At 54.7% G+C, this 17921-nt stretch overlaps 1 protein-coding gene across 5 annotated transcripts in view; it reads left to right on the plus strand.

Annotated features, from left to right (window-relative positions):
* WDFY4 (WDFY family member 4) overlaps positions 1–17921 on the plus strand; it is a 275027-nt gene that overhangs the window by 113804 nt on the left and 143302 nt on the right. For 4 of the 5 annotated variants that reach the window (XR_007916089.2, XM_017338630.3, XM_051837551.2 and 1 more), the window contains exons 26-31: positions 1847–2008; positions 2611–2702; positions 4492–4591; positions 6773–6978; positions 7722–7891; positions 10040–10165. Coding sequence is in view for 4 of the 5 variants with exons in the window: in XM_017338630.3 (XP_017194119.2) it covers positions 1847–2008; positions 2611–2702; positions 4492–4591; positions 6773–6978; positions 7722–7891; positions 10040–10165 (856 nt within the window). In the remaining variant the exon portion in view is untranslated. Of the gene's footprint in view, positions 1–1846; positions 2009–2610; positions 2703–4491; positions 4592–6772; positions 6979–7721; positions 7892–8631; positions 8777–10039; positions 10166–17921 lie in introns of all 5 variants that reach the window. The other variant, XM_051837552.2, reaches the window with a different exon arrangement.

The raw sequence follows: 17921 nt of genomic DNA on the forward strand, positions 1-17921 counted from the left end.
GCCGCTGCTAGGGGCTTGGAGCCCTCCATTGCTGCCGTGTAGGGGGACCCATCAGTTACATCCATCAAAGGAAACCCGGCTCCTCTCCCTGCTGCTCCTTGCACTGCTTTCGCGCTAACCGACATCCTGGAGTCACTTGTCAATCACTCAGGGCTCTTTTTGGTTGCAAGTGGCAGAATAGAGCTGAAAGCAGCTTCAAAGAAGGCAGGTGCAAGAAGGAAGTCACCCGGGGGTGCAGGTGCAAGCAGACCTTTGCTGGGGCGGAGCTCCTTCCCCTGCCCCTGTCAGTGCTTCCTTTCAGTAGTGAGGCGGCTCCCTGGCAGCCCAGACACACGCCCACTTAGCCCGGTCACCCACAGGGAGGACTCGTCTTCACCACCTAGTCCTGACAGTACAATTGAGTCTCACTTGGCCAGCTCGGGCCCGAGAGCCAGGCCAAGAGCATGGTTTCACCTCTGGAGTGGGTGGGAGGTGATGAGACAGAAGGAGCTCCCAGAGCAAACCAGGGGCGAGGTTGAGAGTTGACGGGAGCAGGGCAGCCGAGGCCGGCAGTCCACCTGCAGGGCCGCTGTCGGCACTGCTGGTGTTTTCAGTTTACAAAGGGGCTTCAAGGGTTCGTGTTAGATGGATGGAAAATTGCGAAGTCTGTATGTGTGAGGGCTCTGCAGTCAGTTCGCAGGAGCTGCGTTTTCTGGAAAAGCTATGCCTGCAGGAGCCAGGAGCTCCATCCAGGTCTCCCATGTGGGTTGCAGGCCCCCAAGACTTGGGCCATCTTCCGCTGCTTTCCCAGGCACGTTGGCAGGGAGCTGGATCGGAAGTGGAGCAGCTGGGACTCGAACTGGCACCCATATGGGATGCTGGTGTGGCAGGTGGTAACTTAACTTGCTGCACACCGCAAAGCTGGTACCTACATTTGTCTTTTCATTTCCTTTGCCTCTTCCTTGAAACCAACTTTCCGTTCAACCCCTTGTTAGTGAATAGCTAGTGTGGACACTTCACGCCTCATTCTTAGTGCCAGAAATCCAAGAAGACTAAGACAGAGGGTTGAAGGGAGGGAACCCGGACTGAGCTGCTTATGCACTCGTTAATACCAAGAAGAGCCTTCGAGAGCAGCCATCTGCCCGGCCTCACTCTCCTGCACCTGCCCGCTCCTGCCTTCCATCTGCCCAGCCTCACTCTCCTGCACCTGCCCCCTCCTGCCTTCCATCTGCCCAGCCTCACTCTCCTGCACCTGCCCCCTCCTGCCTTACGCCTTCTTTCTGTCCTGGTCCCTGTTGTTTTCTAAGAAATGGACATTTACTTTGGAAGCTATTGGGGGGCGGGGGCAGTGGAATTTACTGGAAATCAGATTTGTAATTATCCGAAGGCGGGGGCAGTGGGTGCTTGCGTTCTGTCTCTCCCCTCTGACCGTCAGTGGCATCTCTCTCCACTTTGTGGTTTGGGGCGGGCAGGAAGATAACTCGTGTAGACAGGCTCATGGAGAGCCGCGCACCTGCCCGTCGTGAGGACTCCTCGGCTCTGGGCACATCTGCTGCCTTGATCTGAGTTTTCCGAGGCTGGCATTAGTTGTCCCCGGGGCTCTGAATTGAAAAGTCATTAGCTGGGGTTTGTCTTTGAGGGAGGTTTCCGGGTGGGAGAAGGGAATGGAAGGGGCTGGAAAGGCTCTCCCGAGCCGCTCCAGCGCCCAGCAGACCCTCGCTCCGTGGGCGTCTGACAGCATCTTGACGATTTGCCAAGAGAGCACTGGAGCCAGAGGGCCGGGGGCTGAGCCTTTTTAGCAGAAACACAGTGGATTTGGTTCATTCCAGTAAAAGCTTTTTACGGACTCTCTCCTGGGGCTCGCCAGGGAAGGGCCCAAGAATGCTGAGGTCGCTCACCAGGCACAACTCATACCCAAGCTCGTCTTCCTCTTCAACGAGCCCAGCCTCAGTCCCTCCAGGATCCCCAAGGTCATTGCCATCCTGGGCTCTCAGCTGAGGGGCCACTTCAGCATCCGGGACGTGCTCAGGTACTTCACCACTCTGCCCCCCTCCCCCCCCCCCCCCCGGCCAGGGGAAAGGGCAGGGTCTTGGGAGGTGGACCCCAGTTCACTTCTGACCACACGCAACCCAGCAACTTCCCCCTGGAGCCTTCTAGAAGCTTCTCTCTGTTCAGGATTGAGTTGGGAGGAGGAGGGGGTTTATGGAGTCAGGGTGGGACCTGCAGGTTTCCCCACTAAGGTCATGTGTCTATCGCCCCCTGGTGCTCAGACACCCCTACTGCACCCCCAGAAATCAATAATTTCCACCTGGGCGGGCGGCCATTCTCCCCAGCAGGTGCCCCCATGTCTGTCCCCCGCAGGCTTCCCTAGGGACAGTCACAGCTGGCAGCACGTGTAACCTTTGCTTCCCTCCGCAAGTCTGTAAATTGATCTGCCAGAAGTGACTTCTCTGATGAGTCCTGGCCCGAGGTCACTGGAAATATTGCATTGACCTCTGAGTGACTTGACTCCCCTCAGGCCCTGGGAGGAGCCTTCCTGGGGGGTGGGGTGCGGTGGGTCTGGGTGTGTGCCCAGCAGACACAGGGGAGCCCACGGGTGAGTGTGTGTCCCTCCCTCCCTGTTGCTTCAAGGATCGGGCTGTTTATCGTGTACACCCTGAAGCCATCATCGGTGAACGAGAGGCAGATGTGCATGGACAGAGCCTGGGACCCCTCTCTGCCTGGTGAGCCCGCCTCTCCCGGATGCAGGACGACCCCCAGGGCGCCCCTGAGAGGCACCGCTTTTGCAGAGGGGTTGAGACAAAGGAAGGGAAAGGCACCCCCAGCTGAGCAGGGGTTCCCGAGCCGTGGCTTGCGAAGCCGCCATTTTCTGATTAGGGACACAAATCAGCTGAGTTGTACACTCCTGATCCAAAGGCTGCAGTGGCTTCTAGACCTGGTGGATGCAGCCAGTTCCCTATACAGCAGCTCCCGCAGGTGGGATTTGTCCTTTATGCCTTGGCCCTTGCCCCCTGGCCTGGTTGAATTCTTGCCACCGTCCACACCCCTGGCAAACTCTGACTGCAGCACTCGAGAGCAGTGAGGGCGGGGAGGGGGGGCGGTGCGGTAGTGAGCGTCCTCCATCTGTGCTCTGCCTCTGCTGATCTCCCCAGCAGTGCCCTCCCTGCCCCTGCACCCCACTAGACCGGCCACTCCCAGATTAAATCAGCCCCCAGCGTTATCACCCAGATCTGGGGTTTGTTTCTTTGAGACTTTTTCTCTCCCTTCCACAAGGCCGCAGCAGCTCTCTCTCTTGCTACAACCCCTCTGTTGCGGCAGCGTGAAGCGCGGGATTACTGCTTTGTCCTGGGCCCCCCGCATCTGTGCCGTCAAAGGCAGGCGCCTCCCGCCACGTGCAGCCATTCCAATGTAACATGTAACTAAGTGGCATTAAACGCTATTAAAACTTTAACTCCTTACACTGCTCATATTCCAAGTGCCCTAGAAGCCCCTGAGGTTGGTGGCCTCTGTATGGGACAGGGCAGATAGGAAACACTTTTTTTTTTAAGATTTATTTATTTACTTGAAAGTCAGAGTTATATATAGAGAGAAGGAGAGGCAGAGACAGAGAAAGAGGTCTTCCATCCGCTGGTTCACTCCCCCGTTGGCTGCAACGGCCGGAGCTGTGCCAATCCGAAGCCAGGAGCCAGAAGCCAAGAGCTTCTTCCTGGTCTCCCATGTGGGTGCAGGGGCCCAAGGACTTGGGCCATCTTCTACTGCTTTCCCAGGCCACAGCAGAGAGCTGGATTGGAAAAGGAGCAGCCGGGACCAGAACCGGCACCCATATGAGATGCTGGTGCTTCAGGCCAGGGCTTTAACCAGCTAAGCCACAGCACAGGCCCTGCAGACTATAACTTTAAAAACGTGCTTCTACTTAAAGCTAAATTTACCATTCTTAGGACCTTTTCTTTTCTTTCTTTCTTTTTTTTTTTTTTTTTTTTTGACAGGCAGAGTGGACAGTGAGAGAGAGAGACAGAGAGAAAGGTCTTCCTTTTGCCGTTGGTTCACCCTCCAATGGCTGCCTTGGCCGGCGCCCACGCTGATCCGATGGCAGGAGCCAGGTGCTTCTCCTGGTCTCCCATAGGGTGCAGGGCCCAAGCACCTGGGCCATCCTCCACTGCACTCCCTGGCCACAGCAGAGAGCTGGCCTGGAAGAGGAGCAACCGGGACAGAATCCGGCGCCCCAACCGGGACTAGAACCCGGTGTGCCGGCGCCACAAGGCAGAGGATTAGCCTAGTGAGCCGCGGCGCCGGCCAGGACCTTTTCCTAGTTAAAGAGAGCTTCAGGAGCCTTCCTGCTATTCTTGCTAAGCATTGTCCTGAAGTCCAGAATCGAATGCCAACATTCAGAGTCCCATCCGTGGCCCAGTTCCTAGGCGAACTCAGCATCTGGTGATGGCGATAGCTTACGGCAGCCGGTATTAGGCCTCTTTCCATGCGTTTTCTCTCCAATCTGAATTTTCTTTTTTGTAGCTGGAAGCCAAACATCTGGAAAGACAATCTGGCTCAGAACCCAGTTGCTGGAGATGCTGCTCAGTGTAATGTCTTCCCCTCAGCTCCATCTGTCCTCGGAGTAAGTAGCTCCAGGAAGGGCCATTTGGCATGGGGCTGCCTTCACACCGGCTACGGTATTCAACCCTCTTAATGCAGAGTTCAGCATCTCCGAGTCTGTTTGCTGCCACGCGTCTCCTGCACCAGTCGGAAAGATGATTATAGTCTCTCCACCCAATCAACCAGACCTTGCCCTGAGATATCCTGTTGTGAATGTGAACTGGGCCGGGGTAGCCAGAACAGATTTGGCACCCTCACGATGAAGTCCTTGGTCCCCACTGCTGTGTGTGGTTGCTAGCTGTTTTCCAGTTGCGCCAGTTACTGACTCTGATGCCCTGTGCTTAGCAGAGGACAGAGTGGAGAAATGGCTAGCCTGCCTCGCATCCAACAAAGAACAGGCTTGCTAACTGCTGTTGGTAAATGTAGTGGCTTTTGCAAGTTGGACGAAGATGTATCCTTCTTCATTTAACTTTCAAAGTAAAGTGCTAGCCTAAAGCAGATTCCATGAAATGTTCCCCGCTGCCTGCCTGTTTCATCTCTATCTGGGAGTCATTGTTTAACACCTACTGTATACCACACTACTCCTGGCTCCCAAGACACAACACCACTGAGCGAATCCGCCCCGCTCCCTGCTCTCACTGAGTTTACATCTTTATGTGTCTGTGTTTGGGGTGAGGGGAGGGAGTTCCCCCTCATAAGGCAGCATTGCAAAGAGTGTGTATGAGTGTCCCAACCTGCAAGTCTTTACGTTCCTAGAGACAAACGTGGCAGGACTGGAGCTGACCTGCTCCTGCCCCTTCCTTCCCCATCTTTTCAAAAGGCGGTGTGGTATTGTGCTCAAGCACCTGCCCCAAGCTTCGAGATCTTCTGGGTTCAAATTGCATGTCTGCCCCCAGGAAGCCAAGGGAGGTTCCTAAAGCCCTGTATGCTTCTCTCTACTCCTCCATCAGAGAATAAAAGTAGTACCTTCCCTAGGTAGCTGTGGTGAGGACGAGATGAATTCATGTGTAGGTAGCCGTAAAAATGGTGCCTGGGATACTCGAAATACTCTGCACCGTAGCTTGTATGGTCACTGTTACAGTCATCATCACCAGCGTCATCACCATCACCTTCACCATAATCATGATCACTTATCACCAACACCACCACTGTCACCATCATCGTCATCATTACTCTCATTATCATCATCATATCAGCATCATCAGGAACTCTGCCAAAGTCAGCTCTTTAGTAAGTATCCGAGGCAGGCCTGGGAAGAAGAGGCTCTTCACTCCTCGGTCCGTCTCACTTCCCGGGGGCCAGCAGCCTCGCTCTCGCCATGCCTCGCCTGCGAGCTGGCGCTGCTGCCCAGCACAGAGGGAGCTTCCCTGGCTGCCAGCAGGCTGAGTCCTCTGCGGAAAACCATCGTCTTGTTGAATCACTCACCCACCTTCCTTGCCTGCAGCGCCTTCCAGTCTCCTCCACACATCTGTATTCCCCAGACTTACTAGAAAGCTTGTTTTTGGAAGTGACAATTTGTCACGGCTTTTTGTGATGGTTGCAGAGATGCACAAATACGGGACTATCCACTTTAGAGTGATTTTGGCTAGTGTCTTTTTTCAAAGAGGTAGATAATCAGTATGTCTCTGTTAATGGTGATTCAGTTAGATGGGTGGCTACTCATACGTTGCCTAAGGATAAAAGTGAAGTAGAGAGCTCTTAAGGCCAAGTACACTTTTTTTTTTTTTTTAAGATTTTATTTATTTATTTAAGAGGCAGAATTACAGAGAGACAAGAGGCAGAGAGAGGTCTTCCATCTACTGGTTCACACCCCAGCCACTGGTTCACACCCCAGATGGCTGCAATGGTAGGAGCTGGGCCGACCCAAAGCCAGGAGCCAGGAGTTCTTCCAGGTCTCCCACATGGGTGCAGGGGCCATCTTCCATGGGCAGGTACACTTGTACATCCAGCTTTCCCATTGCTTTGAGAAGTTTTGGCCAACTTAGGCCACAGCAATTCAGAGGCAAATTCTGTCATGCTGCAGCAGTCTCCTCCTCACTTGTTTTGGAAGGCCATGTGTGTGTTGCTAAGTGCTGGCCAGATGCACGCCTTGCCTTGCTTTTCCTAGGTGACTTGTGAGGCCGGATGCTGTGTGCCTTTTTCTGGACAAGTCTCTTGCTCGTGGGTGGAGAGATAATTGATTGCATTGATTGATTCCCCTCAGGCTGAAGGAAGAGCTGTTCTTGAACCTGGGGCCCGACTGGTTCTTGCTGCTCCTGCAAGGCCACCTGCACCCTAGCACCACCGTGCTGGCCCTGAAGCTGCTGCTGCACTTTCTGGCCAGCCCCTCTCTCCGCGGGAGGTTTAAGGACGGCCTGCCTGTGGGCGCCTGGGTGGAACACAGCTCCGAGGACGTGCACGTTATGATGGGTGAGCGTGTGCGGCTGTCTCCAGGAAACCGGGCATCACCTGTTCCTGCGCCCGTGGTGGCTGAGGGGAACCAAGTCAGCCCCTCCCCACTTGGAACCTGCAGCTCTGTGCCCTCGACTCTCGACTCCAAGGCCTGCACCCAGCCGGCCACAGCCCCCTCTGATTTCCTCTGTAGCACCCCTGTGTAGTCTCCCTGCACGGTAGCTGCTTCCCTCAAAGCCTCCTGGCTCAAGATTTCCGGGGCAGTTCCCACCCTGCCTCCTCTTCCAGGCAGGCCTCTCCTCCTGGACGTGGATTCCTCCTGCAGGGCCAGTGCCACTTCCGTCAGGAGACGAGCCCGCCCTGAGTGAGGGCCCGTCTGTTGGGCTCTCTCTGCCCCTGTGATTGGCCCCTCTGCTGGTTATCACAGCTGACGCGTGTATTTGGTCTGGGTATTCGACGGCTGACTGGCTGTCCCACCCTCTCCCCTGTGAGCTTTGTGGAAACTCTAGGTCCTTGTGGCCTTTTTGTGTCTTGCATAGTAGCTATTCAATGAGTATCTGTTTCTGAATGAATGGTTGTATGAATGAATGAGCATGTCACGGACAGGGAAGGAAGCACTCTCAAGCACTTTGCTGTGCTCCCCTATGGGTAACGTGTTTCTACGGTACGGGGGTGGGGGTGGCGGAGGACTCCCCACTGTGTCCACTCCCCACCCTGGCCAGAAGCAGGATCGATTGTCCCCAACTGTACCTCCTCCACAGACAACCTGAAGGGCCACCCTCCCCCGGCTGAGCAGAGCCCCTGCCTGCTGCCCGGGTTCCGCGCCTTGAGCGACTTCCTGGAGAACCACGTGCAGATTCCGGAAGTCTACCTCATCGTGTGCGCCTTCTTCCTGCAGACGCCACTCGCCGAGCTGGAGGACGGGCCCAGGGTAGGTTCTTGGGTGGCCCTTGGGGCGGGGCCACCCTCGTGGGTTCCTGATTCTGCCCCGTGACACTCGCTTGATGCTGTCCTGACCGTTTCCTTCTCTCTCTCGGTCCCGCCCCTTCCTGGATGGCGCCTGGGTGCCCTCACCTCCTGGACTCTGCCTCCCCTCCTCCCCTCATTCCTCCTGGCATGGGTCAGTCCCATCTTTCTTTTTTTTTTTTTTTAAGATTTATTTATTTACTTGAAAGTCAGAGTTACCGAGAGAGAGAAGGAGAGGCAGAGAGAGAGAGAGAGAGAGAGAAAGAGAGAGAGAGAGAGATCTTCTATCCACTAGTTCATTCCCCAGTTGGCTGCAGCAGCTGGAGCTGAGCTGATCCAAAGCATCTTTCGGGTCTCCCACGTGGGTGCAGGGGCCTAAGCACTTGGGCCATCTTGTACTGCTTTCCCAGGCCACAGCAGAGAGCTGGATTGGAAGCAGAGTAGCCAAATCTTGAACCGGTGCCCATACAGGATGCCAACACTGCGGGCAGCAGCTTTACCTGCAACACCACAGCACAGGCCCCTAGTCCCATCTTTAAGTAGGTCTCCTTCTGGGTACAGACCAGAGGATTTCGGGGTGCTGGGTGGCTCTGCCTCAGCGCCCCGCCCTCCACCACCTTCTCTCCACTGTTGCTGGGGGAGGCAGGTGTTTCAAGGCCGCCGTTTTGATTCTTCTGACTGCTTGCCTTTTTTCTGTATTTGCAGCTTCTCCTTGTCCACGGACTCTCTCCTTCCAGCCCCTGGTTTGTTCTGCTGCTCCCGCTTACTGCCCTTGACCGACACCCTGGGCCAGCTGCTGCCCTCCTGGTCACTCTCCTCTCCTTCCCTGACCAAATTCCTCCAAACAGAGGTCTGCACTCTCTGGACTCCCCCTTGTGCCATCCACACCCTCTCACTCACTCGCCCCAAATCTACGGGCTTGTGTGCCTGCAGGGTCTGGTCCTAACCCCTAGTCAGCATCACATTCCTGCATCGCTGGGTGCCCGGCATGTCTCCCTAACGCCGCCCCATCTCACTGGCCTTCACGCTCTCACTTTTCTGCATCATCTCCCACACAAGACCAGTGCCCACCCTGTTACCCTCACTGGTCCCTTCTTCCCTCTGTCGCCTGCCTGGTGGGAGGTGTCCATGCTCAGTGCACAGCTCCAAATGTGCCACCTGCTTAGCTCCCTTAGACAAAGGGGGGCCCATTTGCACCTCATGCGTCATCTACCTTTACCCCACACAGCACCCACAAACTGACAAGGAGGTTTATCCACCTCCTTGGAGACTTAGCACCTAACGCACTGGCTCCTACTTCCATTCACCTTCCTTGGCACCTGACTTGGAAACTGAACTGCATTGAGGCAGGGGAGGGGCCTGCACCTGCAGAGAGGACACTGGCGATGCCACCTCTCTTGCTTCCCCTTATTTTCCATGGGTCTCTGTCTTGATCTATGCTTGCAGGCCTGCAGGTCACGCTTCAGAGTTCTCCGTGGGCTCTGCTGCTGCGTTCGTTGAGGTGCTACATTTTAATTTCTCTGGGAGCATTTCATAGGAAGCGAACGCCACCCGCCACCCGTGGTGCCTGCTGAGTGTTGGGACCATGAGAGAGGTGTTACATATTTTATATCACTTGGTATTCAGACAGTCCCGTGGGGCTCATAATGTAATTTTCGTGGTGCAGGCAAGGAAGCTGAGCTGCCGAGAGCCTGAGGTGCTTGCCTGAGCCCCAGAGGCAACAGGGCAAAGTCAGGTGCTCCTGATTCCAAGCCTCCGTGCCCTCCCCCCCCTCCCCTCTCTCGCCTGCCCCCTAACCTTTCCTGCTGTGCTGTGGATCATCTCCCTTACAGAGGTGCCCTGCTGTGGATCAGGACTCTGCACGCTTACGACGTCCAGGTCCGAAGAAACCAAACCGCACCCGAGTTGTTTGTGGGTCTTCAGCGCCCGCCCAGATGCGTGTATTTCTCTCACGCACCCTCCACCGGCCTGGAGTTTTCCTCATGGGCTAAACCCGGAGTCTGCTCCCCTTTCCCCCGCGGGCTCCCTCAGGCCACGTGAGGCACTGGCTGCAGAGTTGGTCCCAGCCCCGCCCAGCTGCAGGTCCCCTCACGGCCCCCGCCTCCTCTTCCAGGACAGCCTCGATGCCATGCTTCAGTGGCTGCTGCAGAAACACCACCACGAGGAAGTGCTGCGGGCCGGGCTGTGCACCGAGGGCGCGCTGCTGCTCCTGCAGATGCTGGGAGCCACCATGAGCCAGGTGAGGCCCCTCCCCCCAGCCCATGCCACCCCCGGGAGGTTCTGACCGTGACTTTGGCCAGCAGCTTCCCAGCGATGCCACTTGTGTGGGTCTCTTTGCAGCGGCTCTAACAAAATGCCCGAGACTGGGTAATTTGCAGAGAAGAGAGTGTACTTAGCTCGTGGTTAGGGAGACTGGGCCATGCAGAAGCATGGCACCTGCTGTCTGCTCAGCGTCTGAGGGCCTTCTTGGTGCATGGTGACACGGAGGAGGTCCTGCCTGGAGAGACAGAACACACTGCTAGTTCAGGTGTCTCTTCCTCTCCTTTATTTTTATTTTTATTTTTGACAGGCAGAGTTAGACAGTGAGAGAGAGACAGAGAGAGAAAGGTCTTCCTTCCATTGGTTCACCCCACAAATGGCCGCCACGGCCGGCGCTGCACCGATCCGAAGCCAGGAGCCAGGTGCCTCCTCCTGGTCTCCCATGCGGGTGCAGGGGCCAAGCACCTGGGCCATCCTCCACGGCACTCCCAGGCCACAGCAGAGAGCTGGCCTGGAAGAGGGGCAACCGGGACAGAATCCGGCGCCCCAACCGGGACTAGAACCCGGGGTGCCAGAGCTGCAGGTAGAGGATTAGCCTAGTGAGCTGCAGCGCCGGCAGCGGCCTTTTAAAGCCGCTGGTGCCATCTTGGGCTCTCTGCCCTCATAAACACCTCTGATGCTCATGAGCTGCCCCCAGATCCATTCACAAAAGGAACCCGGGAATTGAGTTTCCAGAACATGAACTTCAAGGGAGCGCATGCAAATCAGAGCGCCCAGGACTTAGCCAGACAAACATAGAAGAGGTGAGACAGGCTCCCAGGCTCGGCTTAGATGTGCCACAGCAGTGCCAGCCTCCTGAGCCATCACCAGGAGACACCCGCTTTTCCTCTGCCCGCACAGTTGGCTTTCTTCACTGGGACATTGATGGGCATCAGTCAGAGGGGACATCTCTGCCTAGCAGGAGGAGCTCACTGCCACCTGCAGCACAACGGTGGGCCTTACCTGGGAGTGACCTGTGAGGCCGAGACCCGGTGGCTGCCACCATGAAAGTGCCACAGTGAGGCGTCTGGAGCAGGGGGCCTTGGGACTGCCCCTTGAGGTCCTTGAGGGGTGTGAAGGGGTCTTTTAACACAGGGCAAGTGTGAGGAGCCAGGGCCATGTGGCCTGGGACAGCAGTGCGGGTAGTGAGCTAGGTCAACCAGAACGGACCTCAGTGCCTGGAACAGCACCTGTAGACACCAAGGACAGCGGGGGGCCCAGACGCTTCTGTTAGAGAGCCCGGTCGCCTCTAACGTTGGCACTAAAGAGCAAAGCCCCCAGCAGCAAAAACACCTGCCGTGCGTGCACCTGGAGCTTTCGTGGGATGTCCTTCCAGATGGCACTCAAAGACTATGCCTTGCGCTGATGCAGAGACCACAAAACCCTCCCTTTTCCCCCTCCCTAACGTTTTGTGGCCGTGTCTCCGTGCCCGTAAAGTGGGGCAGCATGGGAAGCATCTCTGTTTACAGTGGATTTTTATGCGGCTCCTCGGAGTGGTTATTGCTGTAAAGAGCCTGCTGTGAACTGCCTTTTCCAGCTCCATGAGCTCCTTAATGCAGATTCTGGGGTGGGGGAGAGTGGGTGACAGCACGCCGCACGCCTTTTCTTTCGGGTGTGCCTCTCGGAAAGACTGCCTTTGACACCACACACGTGCACCCCACTCACTCGCATGCGTCTGCTGTGCAGCACACATGCTGATCTCTTGTGCAGCAGCTCGCAAGTGCATTCTCGCAGCCTCAGCAACCTGGCCCAATGCATGACGTCTTCCTTGTTGCATTTTTTGCATTTATCATCACTGGGGGTGAAGCCACTTTTCAGATGCTGTGTGACTATTTCTTGTGGGGAGCAATCCGGACTGGACTGAGTTACTGGAATTAAGACTTATTCTATGCATCTGCTCTCCCACAATATGGCGCTGGGAGAGAAGTAAACAGCTTCCGCACAGCTGCCTCCAGTTCAACTAATAAACTGTAGGACTTGCTCCTGATTGGAGGAGAGCAGCGTACTCGGCGTGTGGGCAGCCGAGTTAGGATTGGCGGAGGAGGACTATAAAGGAGGAGAGAGACGGCATTCACCAGGAACATCTAAGGGGAACATCTAGCTGAAGGAACACCTGTGCAGCCCCCGAGAAGAGCTGGCCGGCGGTGTGCCGCTCCCCTGCGGAAGTGGGGAATGTGGCCAGGGGGAACTGCCCTTCCACGGAGGTGGAAGGGATAGTAGCCAACCCGGGAAGAACCAGCAGCAAACCCGGGGAGGGCCGAGCAGACGAAAGAACAGCGCAGGGTCCTGTGTCGTTCCTCCACGAAGACGGGGAGCGACATAATGGTGCCGTGACTCGGATAGGAAACATGACTCGGATAGGAAACCTAGGACGGATAGGAAACTTAGGAGGGAAGAAACGGGAAGAAGCAGGAAAATACCGGAGAGAGAGACTAGCGAAGAGCCTAGGGGAAAGCCAGACGAGAAAGGTGCCGGAAGAAGCTATGGAAAGCCTAGGCATAGACTCGGATATGGACTGTGGGAAAGAAGTTAGGATTGAAAGCGAAAGTGAAAGCTTTCATAGACTCGGATGCGGACTATGGTGGGGAAGCTAGGAGATTGAAAGCGAAAGTGAAACCTGGAGGAGGCTTGGACTCGGATATGGACTGTGGGAAAGAAGTTAGGATTTAAAGTGAAAGCAAGAAGAAACTTAGATACGGACTGCAGGTTGAAAGTGAAAGTGAAACCTAGAAGAAACTTAGACTCGGATACGGACTGTGGGGAGAAGCCAGGAGAAATGAGGGAGGAATATTGTTGGAAGAAAACTTAGGGAAACATACCGGGTAGAGAAAAATGTTAGGGAGGATAAAGCCGCGAGTGCAGGCCAAGCCATCTTGGAATTCTTCAAGTCAGCCCGGGGAGCAAGAGGCGAAGATCTGGAACCAGAAGCAGAGACGTGGGCCGCCAGGTTGGAATTCGCCAGGTTAGTCCGGGGAACTTGGACTGAATGCCGGTGGTGGCGGAAACATTCGTGGAAGCCGCCGCGTGCAGAGAGAGCACGGGGCGTGAATAGATAGGGAACGCAGGGCTGGCGCAAGGCCGTGGTGCGGGCGCGAAGTGCGTGGAGACCGCGGAGTGTGCGGGCAAAGCCGAGCCGCGCAGATGAGAGAAGCGCGGGCTGAAGCGGCGCAAAGCCGGGAAGCCGCCGTGGGGTGGGCGCCGGCGGGGCGAGGCGCCGGGAAGCCGCGCAGAGCCGTGAAGCTGCCGCGGGGCGAGGTGCCGAGAAGCAGCCTCGGGCGGGCGCCTGGAAACCGCGGGGATAAGAGAAACAGAAGTTTAGAAGTAAGATGAGAGAAATAGGAATGCTGGAAGATAGAAGTAAAATGGGAGAAATAGGAATGCCCGGAGATAGAGAAATAGAGAAATAGAAAGGCCTCCCTACAACACTGCAATGTGAGAGCTTGGATTCGGTCTGCCTGATTAAGTGAGGCGATGAGCACGATGAGCACCTGCGGCGGCTAGCAGCTTATGCGCCGCAGGTCACCGAAGACAGGCACGAATTAACATCAGTAAGGCTTCCCCCACAATACAACAATTAGGAGGCTTGGATTCGGTCTGCCTAATTAAGGCGGTAAGTGCCAGCAGGCGGCTCGACCAGAGTATGAGCCGCAGGTCACCGAACACAGGCACGCATCAGCGCCTAAAAACCTCCTCACAACATGGCGAAGAGAGGACCCGGATTCGGTTTGCCTGATTGATAGGACTTGTAAGAGCCTGTGGCAACTCTAGCAAGTAGAGCAGAGTGTGTGCCGCGGGACACCGAAGACAGGCGCGTATCAACGCCAAAAAATAAAAAGAAAGGGGGATCTGTGGGGAGCAATCCGGACTGGACTGAGTTACTGGAATTAAGACTTATTCTATGCATCTGCTCTCCCACAATATGGCGCTGGGAGAGAAGTAAACAGCTTCCGCACAGCTGCCTCCAGTTCAACTAATAAACTGTAGGACTTGCTCCTGATTGGAGGAGAGCAGCGTACTCGGCGTGTGGGCAGCCGAGTTAGGATTGGCGGAGGAGGACTATAAAGGAGGAGAGAGACGGCATTCACCAGGAACATCTAAGGGGAACATCTAGCTGAAGGAACACCTGTGCAGCCCCCGAGAAGAGCTGGCCGGCGGTGTGCCGCTCCCCTGCGGAAGTGGGGAATGTGGCCAGGGGGAACTGCCCTTCCACGGAGGTGGAAGGGATAGTAGCCAACCCGGGAAGAACCAGCAGCAAACCCGGGGAGGGCCGAGCAGACGAAAGAACAGCGCAGGGTCCTGTGTCGTTCCTCCACGAAGACGGGGAGCGACAATTTCTTCTTATTTTTTTTTACAGTAAATTGCCTGTTATTTATTTATTTATTTATTTAACAGGCAGTTAGACAGTGAGAGAGAGAGACAGAGAGAAAGGTCTTCCTTCTGTTGGTTCACTCTCCAAATGGCTGCTACAGCTGGTGCGCTGTGCCGATCTGAAGCCAGGAGCCAGGTGTTTCCTCCTGGTCTCCCGTGCAGGTGCAGGGCCCAAGCACCTGGGCCATCCTCCGCTGCACTCCCAGGCCACAGCAGAGAGATGGCCTGGAAGAGGGGCAACCGGGACAGAACCCGGTGCCCCAACTGAGACTAGAACCCGGGGTGCCAGCGCTGCAGGCGGAGGATTAACCTAGTGAGTGGCGCCGGCCTATTTATTTATTTTTTTAAAAGATTCATTTACGTACTTGAAAGAACAGTGGAGAGAGGGACACACACACACACACATACACATCTTCTCTCCCCCCGCGGTTTCACTCCCCAAATTCCTGCAACAGCTGGGGATGGGCCAGGACTAAGTCAGCGATTCCCTCCGGGTCTCCCACATGGGTGCAGCGGCCTAAGCACTTGGACCCTTCCCCAGGTGCATTAGCAGGGAGCTGGGATGGAAGCAAAGCAGCCGGGACTTGAACCAGAGCTCCTACGGGATGCCAGCAATCCGGGACTCTTTATCATGCCTCACCTTTAAAACACTGCCCCCGAACTGCCTGTATGTCTTTGGTTCACCTCTCCCTCCCTCCCTCCCTCCCTCCCTCCCCCCCCCCCTCTGTATGTGCTGAGGAGATACAGACCACATTTTTTGACCTTTTTAAGCACAGAACCTTTTTTCATTTTTCCAACTTGTCTTCCGCATCTAATTAGAGGAGTATATCTTTATCTTTTAACCAGTTACCTGTGATGAATTACAGCGATAGACTGCTGTGCATTTTTGCAAAGATCCCATCGAGTCACTCTGTTCTCATCTTTCTCATGTTTCATTATATTGTTTGTAAATATTCACTTTGTGCTTTTGTATGCATATTTGTAAATGAAACTACAGTTTTCTTTTTGTTATCTGTCAGGCTTTGATATCAGTATGTAAAAGAGACTTTTTTTATTTCTATTCAAGATATTAAGCCCATGATTCTTTTATTTTTTTAAGATTTTATTTATTTGAAAGGCAGAGTTACAGAGAGACAGTTACAGAGAGAGACAGAGAGACAGAGATAGAGACAGAGACACAGAGAGGTCTTCCATCTTCTGGTTCACTCCCCAATTGCTGCAGTGGCCAGAGCTGGGCTGATCTGAAGCCAGGAGCCAGGAGCTTCTTCCAGGTCTCCCACATGGGTGCAGGGGCCCAAGGACTTGGGTCATCTTCTACTGCTTTCCCAGGCCATAGCAGAGAGCTGGATTGGAAGAGGGGCAGCCAGGACTCAAACTGGTACCCACATGGGATGCTGGCACTGCAGGTGGCAGCTTTACCCACTACCCCACAGTGCCAGGCCCCAAGCCCATGATTCTTATAAGCATAAAGTTTGTATTTTTTTTTTTTACCAAAATAAACTTCCCTTTCAATTCCATTCTCCATGAGCTTTCTATGCACAAGAAGCCCTTGTGTTGTTTAAATTGTGCCTGTGAAACTGCGGTGCCTAAGTTTTTCTAAGACTACTGACTTGCTTAGACTTTAAAAAAAATTACTTTATTTATTTATTTATTTGAAAGAGTGACAAAGAGGAGAGAGAGAAAGAGAATTTTTTATCCACTGGTTCACACCCCAAATAACTACAACAGCCACGGCTGGGCCAGGCTGAAGCCAGGAGCCTGGAACTCCATATGGGTCTCTGATTTGGGTGACAGGGCCCAGGCACTTGGGCCATCCTCTGCTGCTTTCCCAGGTGCATCAGCAGGGAGCTGGATCGGGAGCAGAGCAGCTGGGATTCGAACCAGCGTTCCAGTATGGGATACTGGCAACACAAACAGCGGCTTAACCCCTGCACCACGACTTCAGCCACTCATTAATGCTTTCAAATGCATTCTTTTTTTAAAAAAAAAAAGATTTATTTTATTTATTTGAAAGACAGAGTTATAGAGAGAGGTAGAGAGAGAGAGAGAGAGCGAGCGAGCTTCCATCAACTGGTCCACTCCCCAATTGCTGCAACAGCTGGACCTGCGCTGATCCGAAGCCAGGAGCCAGGAGCTTCTTCTGGGTCTCCCACGTGGGTGGCAGGCGCCCAAGGACTCAGGCCATTTTCCACTGCTATCCTAGGCCATAGCAGAGAGCTGGATCGGAAGTGGAGCAGCCAGGACACGAACCGGCGTCCATGTGGGATGCCGGCGCTTCAGGCCAGAGCTTTAACCCGCTGTGCCACAGTGCTGGCCCCTCAAATGCATTCTTGACCCAGTTTAGTTAATTGCTGTTTGACAATAATCTGCCATTTGTTAAATTTGCACAAATTCATTCAAGTAATTTTCTGTGCAATGATTTCCTTAGCTTGAGGACTTGTGTGTGCTGTTTTCCTCCTCTGTTCTCCCTCCTCTCTTCCTGTCACTGAAGCAAATGAGGCTCATGGATTTATCTGAAGAGCCTCCTGTTTTGTGTGTGTGTGTGTGTTTGTGTGTGTGTGAGTTTCTAAACTTTTGGTATCTTTCATTTTTGTTGTTGTTGTTGTTTTCTCAGATATCGGTGATGGTAGATTTTGTTTTTAATTTGAAAGGCAGACAGACATACCCAGAGAGAGAGAGAGAGAGAGAGAGAGAGAGAGAGAGTGCTACCACCCACTGGTTCACTCCGCAGGGGCCCAGCTGGGTGGGAGCTCAGGCTGATGCTGAGAACCGAATCCAGGTCTTCTACACAGGTGACAGGACCCCAAATTCCTGGCTCCACTGAGCCATCACTGCTCCCCTCCAGGACTGTATCAACAGGAAGCTGGCACTCTAGTGTGGGACACACAGGCATCTCACTGCTGGGCTGAACACCCACCCCTGTGACGGCAGTGTTAAAGATCTTTCTGAGGCCGGCGCCGCAGCTCACTAGGCTAATCCTCCACCTAGCGGCGCTGGCACACCGAGTTCTAGTCCCGGTCGGGGCGCCGGATTCTGTCCCGGTTGCTCCTCTTCCAGGCCAGCCCTCTGCTGTGGCCCGGGAAGGCAGTGGAGGATGGCCCAAGTGCTTGGGCCCTGCACCCCATGGGAGACCAGGAGAAGTACCTGGCTCCTGCCTTCGGATCAGCACGGTGCGCTGGCCACAGCGTGCCGGCCGCGGTGGCCATTGGAGGGTGAATCAATGGCAAAGGAAGACCTTTCTCTCTGTCTCTCTCTCTCACTATCCACTCTGCCTGTAAAAAAAAAATCTCTCTGAGTTATATTTCTCGATGCCCATGGGTTGAGATTTT

This window comes from Oryctolagus cuniculus, chromosome 15, assembly GCF_964237555.1.
Source record: "Oryctolagus cuniculus chromosome 15, mOryCun1.1, whole genome shotgun sequence".
NCBI lineage: Eukaryota > Metazoa > Chordata > Mammalia > Lagomorpha > Leporidae > Oryctolagus > Oryctolagus cuniculus.